General features: G+C 35.5%; 1 protein-coding gene across 1 annotated transcript; it reads right to left on the reverse strand.

Moving 5' to 3' along the window:
- Positions 1 to 890: 890 nt before the first annotated feature.
- On the reverse strand, positions 891 to 13192 carry LOC145615349 (uncharacterized). The gene is made up of 9 exons (XM_081670418.1): positions 12663 to 13192; positions 11811 to 11970; positions 11614 to 11675; positions 7843 to 7937; positions 5763 to 5876; positions 3912 to 3977; positions 3137 to 3234; positions 2596 to 3011; positions 891 to 2327 (listed from the first exon to the last, which is right to left on the reverse strand). The coding sequence occupies exons 1-9, from the start codon at positions 13093 to 13095 to the stop codon at positions 1228 to 1230; spliced, it is 2544 nt and encodes an 847-aa protein (XP_081526544.1). The 5' UTR covers positions 13096 to 13192; the 3' UTR covers positions 891 to 1227.
- Positions 13193 to 13530: the final 338 nt, after the last annotated feature.

Consider the following 13530-nt stretch of genomic DNA (forward strand, 5'->3'; position numbering starts at 1 on the left):
GCCACCTTGCTAGGCCATATGCCCCTAGCACTCGGTTTGCTCGGGGCATTCCGACGCTAGGGGTATTTTGGTCATTATGTTGATTTATTAGTATTTTTCTCGTCTTTTATCATTTTCGACTCGACTTGCGACGCTCGATTTCGACGCTCCAATTTCCGACGTCTAAATATTAAGTACTCGGGCGACTCATTAATTACTTCCGAATTAATTCATCGATTCGGTTCGTCAGGTGCTTGGGTGTGACTCGAAGGGTTCAGTCAAGATTAAGATGTAATATTAATTATAAATTAATATTACTGATCGGAAGCGACCTCCACCCAGGCATTCTGATCACTTGACCTCACTGAATAATTAGCTTTCTAATAATTACGAAACCTCTATCAGAATAATACACTTGTTCGAAGGACACAATTCCTTTAACAAGAGTCTAACCCACACAGGAGTGCGCTTGAAATCCACCTCAGAAGGTTGTTCCTCCCCCTTTATCTCCCCGAGTAACATGAGTTTTCCATCAAAGAACCATGACATGTCATCAACAACCCTCTGCTTGTCTTCCATGTTCAGAAATTGGAAGATAAAAAGATTTGTGTCCATCGTCCTAATCACAATGTCATCAGTTACGCCCCACACACTCGTTAGGGTTTTTTTCATTGCTTCCACAATTGAAGGGTTTCACCATGCATATTTTACCAACCAGAGCTAGTTTGATTTGATCTTTTTTTGCCTCATCATTATTAGCACCATCAACCACTTCGCCAACCACCTTCTTCCGTCAATTGTATTTTCCCCCATTTTTTGATTATGTCCTCCATAAGAACAGAGGATAAAGCACAGGTACAATATTTGAGAGCAAGAACTGAGAAAGAAGAGAAGAGATTTGAGAGATTAAATAATCGAAAACGCCAACCCTAGACAAGGACAGAGAACCCTAGGCCAGGGACTTTTAGTACAAGTTACATAAAGATAATAAATTTGGTAATCCAAGTTGAAGTATAAGAATACTATAAAGTAAAAAATGATGCTGAAAAACAATTATATTTTCAAAACCCTAGCTTTCTTTCTATTTTTTTTTCCCTTAGTATTTATATGTACTTTTCTCTATGATTTTGATTAATGTCGTTGTACTGGCGTTGTAAGAATTAGGTAAATATAAAAAAAGCACTGGATAATTTCCAAAACTAAGAATAACCAAATGGCTGTACAACCTTTAGTTGCTTTAGTATATACCTAAAAACCACCCAATGCAGTTATGTGTTTCTTCATGGCTCTATCTCTTCTGTAATGATTATTCCTTCCTCCTCCTCCCCGTCTTCCACGGCCCCTTCCCCTTCCTCTTTCAGCATTACCTCCACCATCCATTTCCGAAGGATCAGACTCCTCCACTTCTACTTGGTTCTGCTCTTCTAGAATCTTAACAGCACCAAGAGGACGGTTACCACCACGTCCGAGTCCATGTATTTGTTCTTTCTGGGCTTGGTTAATTAAAGATGCTTGCTTTTGGTCAGCAACTGCAACAGATCCTTCAACCTTGTAACTGTAGTTCTTACCATCCTTGACATAAAACTGAGGTTTCTTTTTAGAATTCCATTTGGATGTAGCTGCGCTGGAACCAGAACCATGGCTTTCAGCCCCAGAGGAGACACTCAATTTTGAACGGATTTTCTCACCTAAAATCTCCGTCTCCTCTACACCTGATTCCATAACAGTCATGCCGAGGTCATCAAAAGAGTCATCATACTCATCTTCATATTCATATTGTGACAACAAAGCAGTCGTCTTTTCCATGTGCTTCTCATCTCTAGAACCCAAAGTATCATGATCAGGTTGGTCATCTTTAGATTTTCTCATGAATCGTCCAACAGAAGATGATATGGAGGACCCTGATGAAGAAACTGCAGCTTGCTTTGGCTTCTGAAGTTTTATGATTGAATTTGTAGTAGGCAATTCTGTAGATTCCACAAAAATACCCTTTCCTTTATCTTTTTTTGTCAACTGTGGAGCAGACTTAGGTGGAATTATCTCCAATTTAATATCCAATTTCCGCAGATCTTCATGCAAAGTTCCCTCCAGAATCCTTTGAATCACATCCTCAGGATTATGGTCATAGGCTTCAAGGCAAGCTGATATAAATCCTTTTCCATAATCAGGGAAAAGGTCTTTCAATTGACTGATCTTTGACTCTGCAATTGCAGAATCTTCTGCCACTTGCAAGCCATCACTTCTACCAGAGTTTGGAGCACTGGGTAACTTTCTATAAACGGCAGGTAATGGATGTGTCATCATCACAGTCAAGTATTGGTATTGCTCATCATCTATGAATACCCATCCTGCATCAAAACATTTGCATATAGCCATCAGTAAAATTTGAGAAAGGTTTTCCATTTGTGAAACAGCCGAATACACATAACAATGCTATCTGTCATTCATGTTAAGGCTAAGAAGTCATGCCCAAAACCAATTTATTATATTGGAAAAGTAGTGGAGAGCACACAGAAAAGGACAGTACAATGTCATACAGAGAAGAGAATGTTAAGAAATTACAAATGAAACAAAAAATTTCTCAATAAACACGGCTTTGTCTAAAGAAGTATTTACCACTTTGTTTGAGGCTCTGAATTCTGTGCATGGTTTGAAAGTTTCTTTCAATGTTTTGTAGGAATGTACCCCTGTGATGTTTGCCCTGAGGAACTGCAGCAATCTCCTTAAACGTTTGAACCAATATATCAGCCCTTATAACAGGATCCTCAACACTAGCAGGAAACATCTTCATGGCAGCAGGAAAGGGAAGGTTATCTTTAAATAACTCCTCGCTCAGGTAGCAATTATCTAATAATTTCCAACCAAGATCAACTAATCTTGAAGATAATATTTTCAAACTAAGAGAAACATCAGAAAGCACGGGAGATGTTTCCTTTCCTGCAGCCAATATGATTTGAAGCCCTTGTTGTAACGAGGGTAGCAGAGAGTCATGCAAAGTTGCAAGAACATTGACCAATTCCTCGTTACTGTGACTGCAAAAACAGAGCAACTAACTTTTTAAGGAAACAAAAGGATGTCATTACCAGTTTATAAAGTGAAGGAATAATAACTGTTTGCATAAAACAGGCAAGTAAAATCTAAATTATAAAATTGGTACCTAGCATCAACAGGGCAAGAGAGGTAAAGAGCTGCAGGCTTATAAGCACTAACAAATGTGTCCATGGATACAACAGCATCATTTAGAAAATCCATCACCTACAAACAAGAACAAACATGACAAACCATTCACAAAGCCTATACATTAAACCACCCTAATGCAAAAGTAGAAAACAGTATGATGACTGGGGGGGGAAGGAAAAGAAATTGTTGTATAATAGAGACCGTTTACAAGAATTAGAAACCGTTCTGCTAGGAATACAGCTATGTTTCTCACAATCAGACATGAACAAACTATTATAGGATTTTAAGATAAAAAGGTTTAGGAACAGGAAAAGGAAAAAAAATTTAGCAGAAGCTTAAGTTATGGTTAACTTGAACATCAAATTGATCAAGCTCAATTAGAATCCCTCCACATTCAAGAGGTGGACGCAACTATAAGGTTTCTCTCTCTAATTTTCTGAATATCCTCTCCTATTAATCATATCATCATCCACTACTTGGATGCTTGCTCTACGCCATTCCTGCCAACTTCCTAACATCCACTTACGGTAACTAACTTTGGATACACAATCCCTACTTGCCCTTTGTGTTCCTTGGGCATTGATTGGGAGGTTTGGGCTGATTTGTTGCATATTTTCCTACTTGATAGAGCCACTTTTAATTGATATTGCCACAATCAACTTAGATAAGAGGCAAATAGCAAGAGAAGGCAGCAGAAGGAAGTCTCGCTTATAGGTGGGAGGAGAAAAAACCAAGTGAAGAGATTAACCAACCTCTAAGTATTCTATATGTCGTTGACTGGGTCCATTGTCTACACGGCCACCAGCAGAAATCAAAACCTGTACAAGGAAAGGAATTGAGTTAGATTTTCATAAATATTGATAGGAAACAATCTAAGAAGAGTAAATCATACTAAGTATACTCTAAGTTCAACTGGGCTTAGATCACCTCCCCAATACAAGCATGCACTTTTTGATATAATAGAAATAATAATAATAAGGTAACTAGATAAATTGTCAAAAGCCTGGAAAGGAGACACGGAAGTCAATTTCAAACTTGAAAAGTAACCTATGTACAGCGACAAGTCTATACAAATATACAGAAGCCAATAAGCCATGATTAAATCTTCGTACAAGAACAGCTAGCTACTTTTATAGGAGATACTGTCAGCTACACGAGACAGGAAAGCTATGAAATATTAGAATTAACTTTCCAAGTTTGTCACACTACTTCATCTGCTAATGCCAAAAATTTCATGATGAGAGTCCCTTACCAGCTTCAATTACATGTATATTGTTTTGCTTGAAAGTGTATTAAATCAATATATTTTGTTCCTTGTTGTTGACCTTTTTATTTACCCAAGCTCTCACAATTTTTCTACATTATTTTAATCAATATTCGAGTAAAAGAATTGAGGATCTGTGTAGAGCTATCCCCTTTATGTGTTTTTCTAAGATGGTCTGAGTTAAGTAGTATAAAAGGTCACAATGTTAAATTGCCACTGAATGTTTTATGAGAAAAAAATCCCAAGCTATTGGGAAAGAAGCTATGCACACCTGCAAAGGGGAAGATCTAAAAATTGAGCAGGTATCTAGGAACCATTTTATAGGATGACTATGAGCTGATAAATAAAAGGATAACTTTGTACTCCCTCCATCCCTAAAATATTGCCCCAAAATTCAATTTGTGCACATGGATGAGCACAATTATTGATGAGGAGAGAGATAAGAGACCAAACTGAAATTAGAAAATTTTACCAATTAAAGTATGGAGCAATCTTTTAAGGACCGAGAATGTAATCACAAAATATAATCATCACCTAACATATTTTTCGTTGAATGTCACAAAAGCAAAGAACATACAGATATGTCTAAGGCAGATGATTAATAAAACAAAGTTTCATTTGAAAATTCATGTGAAATGCCTTTAAAGAACATGGGACAATTTGAACTTACAGAAAGTATAAACTAATGATTTAGTTCATGAATCTTTAGTTCAGGGTATTTGAAATTAAAGACTAAGAAAATAATTTACTCATTAATTAGTTGATTGTTCTGCTATTTGTAGCTTCTTCGATGGCTGGCATATAAGATTGGATGATTTGGTCCCTGCTCATAGAGAGTGTACCCTTTATTACTGCTATTATGACAAATCTTTTTTAAGTTCATTCAGATGAAAGTAGAAATCAGAACTGATTATCTTAGATATGCTAAAGGTACCTCTAAAACTACACCGACAATACAAACACATAAAGTACAAGTGGTATTCTAATTAAATCAATAAGTGAACATTTTCCGAGCAACAGCATAAATAAAATAGATATTACACTAACCATGGAATTTTACAAGTATAATATTTAGGGTTGCTTGGGGTAATAACAGTAAGGCAGTAAGTAAAACATAGCAAATTCATAGCTTTGTGAGCAGTAAATGAACAAACAAGGAAGTTCAGCAAATTCAGAAACAAATTATGTAGCTCAGGTTCAGATGAACTGATCAACTGATTGATCAGATTAAATTCATCCTCCAGCCAAAAAGCTCTTCATCAAACTTATTCATCTTACATTTAGTCAGATGTCATTTGTTCAATGTTAACTATTAAACCCAAAAGATGCAAAAAATTACCTCTAAAGATGAACTGCAACGTTCATACATTGTGCGAACAATGCCCAAGAAATGTGACAACATGGCAGTGAAACTTCTGTAGATATCAGGCTGTGCATTTATAGCATTCAAAACCTGGATCAAAAGAAAATAGTTATTTATAGTCTCATAAAAAGAAAAGCATTAGTAATTGTAGGCATAGCTCACAGCAGATCAATAATGTATCCTAGAAGGGCTATTGCACTTCCACCGGCATGATACTTAATGCAGTGCAAGTTCTATGGTAACTATGCAGAATCCTAATATATGAGGCACTTATTTCTTACTGAGCATGCACTTTTATACATGTATCTCCATCAAAACGTGCCTACTCCCGGCACCCAAAACAGAAGTTTATTTTTTTTCCATGCTTTATCAAACCACAATATATATCCATATAGTAATAATCTAAGAAATGTCAGGAACTAACTTCAAGTAAGGACAAGGAAGAAACAGAGTACACAGCCAATTTTTTTTTTTTGAAGAAGAGTACACAGCCAATAATGGAGAAAAAAAAGGCATAAACAATATTATCTGTAGAAAGTAACTTTTAAAGGCAACTGCAATATAATTATTTATTTATTTAATAACAAAGAAATTAAATGCATCATAATATTAAACTAACTCAAAGACACAGAAGAAAAAAGCTTATCCAATATTTCATTACCATGGGAAGTAACCTTGGTAATAGATATCTCACCTTATATCGCTCATAGACAAGACTTAAATATTTAAAGTGAAGTAATATGAAGCAACTTCCAATTTGAATAAGCATTCAAAGGGGTATTTTATTCGTTTGTTAATAAAAAGTAGTATTACCAACAAATTTTAACTTGTCACCAATATTCCAGATCCTAATACCAATCAAGTGGTAAATGATTCACTACTATCAAGTACTCCTTCCATACTTTATTATGTGTTCTAGTTTCCTTTTGTGGCCGTATTTTATTACTAGTTCCATTTCTTTTTGTGGAAACTATTAACAATATTTACTATTTCCTTCCCAATAGTGGTCCCCTCTTATCATAATTAAATATTTTTCATATTCTCTCTCCTCCCCATTTATACTTACCTTTGCTATTTCAGATTTTTTTTACTCTTCAACTAACCCCACTTGCATCATAAAATATTATTTCTACTGTTCCTCCTAAAACTTTGTGTCCATAGACATGGAGCAAGTAATAAAATACGAATAAAGTAATAATTAGGAGGTTAATAAGTTAATATATTGAGGGGGAATTACTCCAAAAAGATTTATAAAAGAGGAACTTTTTCTTTCAATAATTTTTGGAAATTCGTCTGGAGTGATATATACTATACAAGCTTCTTCATCTCTTCCCTTTCTCTCTCCAGCCTCTGCCCTCAATTTTTAAGCAAACCCAGAAAGTACTAGCCTGACTCTTGTCAGGATTTCTTTTCCGACTATAGATCTGTGGTTTCCACCTAAAAGAGGAGGTAAGACTTACAGATTCTAGTAAGGGAGAAATGAGAAAATTGGTTGAGAACAGCTAGAGGATGGCTATTTTCAGGTTGCAGGAGAAGCATTGTGAGCAGTCAGGCACATTGGGTTGTTTCCAGAGGATGGGTGGAGTCCTTGGAGAACTGTTGTCCATGACAGACATGAACATGAAAAGAGGTCAAGGTGGGTAGAAAAGTAACCCAGAGAATGGTGGGATTGCTACTTCCATTGTGAAAGGTCACCCAATGTAACTATTTTTCTCATTCCATCCCCAACTTTAAAACCTTAATTATTCTGCTATTATTCACCTTAATCCAACCATGATACAAAAAGACTTTTGGAAATGTAGGAAATTGCATTACAAGGAAAGATTAGTCACTGAGACATGTTCGTGGAGACTGGGCATAATATGACAAGTGGTGCAGTGGAAAATAATGTAATCACAGTTATGCTAGAAATAGAGAACAAAAAAAGTAATATATATATATTAAAAATTCCCCAATCGCAGCTAGTGATCAAGAATAGAGCAGATGCAGTATGACAAGACTTTTTTAAGTTACACTACAGGCATAAAAGAATTTTTTAATAAAAATAAAATCTCACCAGCGATCTGGTTAAATGTTCATTTTCATGAGCATAGACTGCACATACATCCAACAACTTGGGCAAATCAAGCAATTTTAATTCCTGCAAAAGGACTAAACACAGAACAATGCATTAAAAGCAAGCACTTACCAAAATTTTTTTTACCATAAACTAATTGCTACAGCTATGGCACATTGATAAAAAATGGAACAAATTCATAGGCATACTCAAGCACCACATAATGTGTCATCATCTGTCACATATAAATTTCATCATATATAAGTGGAAGAAATGCAAGTTTTGTTACAAAAATTTAGTTGACTTGCAGGCGTGCATAATCATGCACTTGTCCAACAGCTCAGTTCAAGTTTGAGAAGATCATGCCTATTGATGATACCATTATGGATTAGGCAATGTAATTAGGATTGGCATTCTACTTCAGATCATAAGGAGCTATATAATAAGGTAAGATAAGACCCTACAACATTTGCATACAGCAACAAGTTGACAACAAAGTCTTAGTCCCAAAATGATTTGGGGTCGGCTAACATGAATCGTCATAAGAAATTGTACGATATATAGAAAAGGACATAACATAACCATCATTTAAAAGAGTTTGAAAAAAAGGTGAGTAAAGTGAGTAAACGAAAGAGCATTTAAGAAAAATTTAAGGGAGTTTTAAAAGAGAATTTAGAATAAGATTCAAGAAAGTTATTACTTAAATAATAAGGTAAGATAAGATCCTACAACATTGCATAATTCAAAAATTATACTTAAATAAGTTATTACATGTCATATTAGAAAAGCAACTTTTAAATTCAAATCTTCTAATAGTTCATTCAGTAGTTAATTGCATATTGATTTGCTTGTATGTGAGTATTAATGTAATTCATGATTTTCTTTTAAACATAGACTCTAAGTTTCAAGGAATAAGAAGCAGCCGAGAGAGGCCAAAAGATTTTCTTGGGAGTCAAAAGGATTCTTTTGTATGTGCTTTAGGGTCCAAGACTTGAGAATGTAACACTCAGCCACCCACTAAAATATAGCATTACCATGAGGGCAATCTAAAGGATATAGAGTTTTTTTATAATATTTAAATGATCCTATGAGCGATTCCACAAGAATTGAGAATGATCTAAGTCATTTGGGCATATTTGGATCATAGACCCTTATTGCAACATAATAACTTCAGATTTTGGCCTTGCCAATGAGAATAACTTATGAAATTCTCATACAAACTTGATAAGTTTATAACTGCATTTCCTGATTTCCTTGTTCAAATTCTCATTACCTTTGTAATTACCACAGCATAGGTTAGACCTTCAAAAGCATGACTCAAAAGGAAAAAAATATTTTAAAATAAAAATACTGACAATGTAGTGAAAGCTCTAGAGTTGAAACCTAACTCTCATTCTTAAGAAATATACTGACAATGTAGTGAAAGTTCTAGAGTTAAAAGTACTTAAAACCTCTCATTCTTAACAAAAATACTGACAATGTAGTGAAAGCTCTAGACTTATAGGTGGACTACTAGAGTTTGGGCTGTGCTAAAAGGGTTTGACACTCAATACCCAGGTTCTAGAGTCCCGCCTCCCACTCCTACCCCTAACCCCCCCCCCCCCCCCCAAAAAAAAAAAAAAAAAAAAAAAAAAAAAAAAAAAGAAAGAAATATAAAGCAGTGCAAGTCACAGAGGTTATAATAAAGAGAAATACAAGATTACATCATTTAACATTTATTCTTAAAGGAAAGACAAACTGTGGTCAGAAGTTAACAGTGAGCCAATCATTCTCAAGTAAGATAACAAATCAAAGAAATCCCCATAAAGCAAGGAACCATTTCTGGTGTAAGGACCAATATCCTAGCCCATTGGATCTCACAAACTATCACTTAATTGGGGAAAGATTGAACATAGATAACTTAAAATATACCCTTCAAAAGCCCATATGATAAGGTCTTGTATTCATTCCTTGCGTCAAAGTTCACATATTTAGAGTGCTTATGGGTGACTTAGGGCACCCCTTGCTTTCCTCAAAATCTTGATAAGCAAACAACCCTCAAGTATTTGAAACAAAATTCTCGTGTTTCAAGTTTGGAAAAAATCGTAGTCTAACCAACTCGCCTAATTAAGACAATAGCATGATAGGGTTTATGTTACCAGAAAATGCGTACAATTAGTTAAAGACTGATAATGAAGTCATTAGCAAAGAACAAAAATAATAACACAAATCAATTCCATTGTCTATCATTAGTACTTAAAGATTTGGCAAACAAACAGCATTAGTAGAAGCCAAGTAAAAGATAATCAGGGGTGGTTCTGAGCATGTGCAGGGTGGTCGACCGCACAGGACCCCTAAGTGAAACTACTATAAAAGGGCCCAACTTTTTAATTTAGTAACATTACTTTTCCTTAAAAAATTGATTTTAGGTTCCAATTAAACAAAATTGCACCGGGCCACTTTCAGTGTTAGCATTTATAGCCCCGCCTCTGAAGATAATATCCCAACATCAAAATAAATGTATGGCTCCAACTCTACATTCTTCTGATCAAAGACCTAAGTCAATAGTAAGTGTCCATCTTCAACATAGTCCGAAAGTCTCTACGATCAAAAGGCTTTAATTCAACTCCCAATTAGCAATTTCGCATAGAGTAAATCAAATGCTCCACTAAACTGTTATGTAATAAGTTATTATCAATCTACCATATATTTAAATGCCTTTTGCAGCAAGGATTTACAAACAGCAGCATTATTGTAATATCAGTGGTCAGGTTGAAATCCCTTTTGCGAAAGTATAGGTAAGACTACAAAAAACTGACACCAGGACACAACCTCTAACTCACTGCAAACAATATCCACTATAGGCATTGTAATGATGTTACGGTACTGCTTACTCCAAGCCGGGAAAACAATCTAGTAGCATAATTAAACTCATTATTTAAAATTTCTGATAATTTCTGTAGAGAATCTTAACATAACATGTCAAAATAGGTAAAGCAACTACCAGAGGTTGCTTCACAACACTATAACATTACAGGTCTTGTAAAGCTTTAACCAGGGATTACTTCACTACTCCACATCGTGCAGTGCTCTAATTTAAACAGTATTAGCACAGCCCATGAGAAGTTTTCTAACCATTATGTATTAAAATATGTATACATATATATAAAATACCGCACACAAGTTATAAAGTCAGCAACACCAGAGCTACAGGGTTTTTTTCTTCCCAGAAAACCAGAAGAAAACATCAACCATTAGATTATAACTAAGTGGAACTTTTACCCAGAAAGTTTCCACCACATAAATATCCCCAACTTGGAGGCAATGGGAAACAAACTCCTAACCATGGTTGGAAAGTTAAAGCTCTTACATTGAGCTCCCACTTGATTTTCAGAGCTCAAATCTTACGAAATCAATAACACTTGAGTTCATGACAAATAATCATAATTTAGTTCGAAGCTTAGTCTTGAGACACAATGTTCAACATGTTGATTTAAACTTCAACCTATTTTTAACTATTAACCAAGTATTTAATGCAGATGACATGGAGATTATGGACATCGTAAACTCCGGCAATGACTGAGAAGATACAAATTAAAACAGTCTGGATCATGCAAAAGAACATCCCAACGAAGGTTAGATTATGTTGCAGAAAATCAAGACACATCCTCTATCAATTGCACAGTTTATAGTGCAAAGTGCAGCTTAAGCACAGTATAATTATCTTATAGAGCCATGAGCCATGCCATTGAATGGTCCATTACAACTCCAATAGCATCTAAGACAACCCACCTTGGTGATCTTTTTGACTTAGGCTTTCTGTGGCTGGCAAACCAGGATCCTTATTAGAAGATCTGCAATAAAAGTTCGATACATTTCAAAATAATAATCATATAAAACAATATGACTACATTTCACAAATAGAATCAGACTGAGAAAAGAAATAAATGCTACAATATTTAGCAAGGTTTTTAAAGCCGAAAACTCACATCCTATACAATAACATGAAAACACGGCGGCTGAGCTCTAAGTCCCCAACAATAACACCAGCAACAATTCCCTTGGCTCCATGATAAGGGAAATCATACCATCTACTTCTAAACTGCAGGAAACTGTCAAGAAATTCGTGCAAGGAGGCATCTACCACCACTGAGGAGAAAAAGGCAGCAAAAACACCAAATGGAATGAATAACAATGCTTTGAAGCAAAAGAAACTGGAGTATTAAATGCATGTCTACAAAAACATGAGGAAACATCTTATCTACTTCCAAAACAAAATGTGTGCCAAGTAACATTTCCTCACCAAAAAAGTTTGAAGAACTCAGTTATAAGGGTTATGATTTAGGAGGATCAAAAGAGGAAAAATTATTATGATATATCGAAGGCTATGCAGCTTAGGTAAAAGTCAAGCTTATCGACACAATAATAGACTATCTGACATAGACATAGTGACATACAAGCCAAAAAATTTCACATCTCAATACAGTTTATAGGTGCTTAAACAAGAGACAGCACAAACATAAGCATGGAGAAAATACGGTGTCCAACTCCATACTCAACTATCTCAAAACATAAATAAGCAACAGCTTTCAACTGTTTCTTCAAGGGCACGAGATTTTGTTGGTAATAATCATTCCATTGTTGAATACGCAATACATTGGGCAGTTATAATTATTCATTATCTAATACACCATCATCCATGTAGCAATGCTAATGCGATATATATATTAGCATGTTACGCGAGGTTAAAGTCTTGAAGGTGATATCCAAAACGACAATAGTACTCAGTGGCACATAAAATAACCAAATTATTTGTGTAAAGGGAGTAAGAAATTAATAACCTTCACGCCAGAAATCTCTGGGTTTTAACTTGAGCAACCTAGCCAACTCTCTGTTAAGAAGATCGACGACTCTCTGAGACTCGAGGGGATCTAGACCACCTTCCTCCGCACCCAAACCAACAGCTACAGCTTCATCCTGAGGAAGGTAATTTACGAAATTGCCCCCACCACCATTGTTGCTACTGGAAACCCACTCACCATTTGCGCCCAATTGAACTCCGCCACCCTTGAAATGAGCAACGGATGATGCTGAATTTGAGGATTGAGATTGACGAACAGAAGCAGAGAAACTAGGGTTACTGGTTTGAGGGGTTGATGTTGCTGAATTATGGTTAGTTTTGGGGACGAATTGCTTCTGGATTTTGCCATGAAAACTCCTGTTGCCGGTGAAATTGAGGTTTTCATGCCTGTGATTAGACGATCGATTTGACATTGTGAGCAGTTTGGAGAAGAGGGGAATGGAGATGGGAAGGACGAATAGCAGGAGGGTTCGCCTTCTAACTTTTTAATTTTTTTTTTTTTTTTTTTTTTTTTTTTACGGGGATTTTCTAACTCTGAATAAAATCCGCATTGGTTGAAATGAAACACAATAAAACAAGCGCATATTTAGATGCACACTCATGTACATAGAAATAGGTGTGGGGTAGCAACGGCACAATATGAACATTAGCTTTTCAAAAAGTGAACATTAGCTTTCTTCTCCTCTATTTTTCTCCTTCATTTTTTATTTTTTCTCTCCTATGCTTTTTTAATTTTCCCCCTATTAACCTATTTTACACTTTTTGATTGAATTTGTTTCTTACAACATGAAAGTAGTTATTAAGTATGAATTTTGGTGTGAATTTTGATTTTGTGCTTAATTTCGATT

This window comes from Chenopodium album, chromosome 25 (genome assembly GCF_948465745.1).
Source record: "Chenopodium album chromosome 25, dcCheAlbu1.1, whole genome shotgun sequence".
NCBI classification, from domain to species: domain Eukaryota; kingdom Viridiplantae; phylum Streptophyta; class Magnoliopsida; order Caryophyllales; family Amaranthaceae; genus Chenopodium; species Chenopodium album.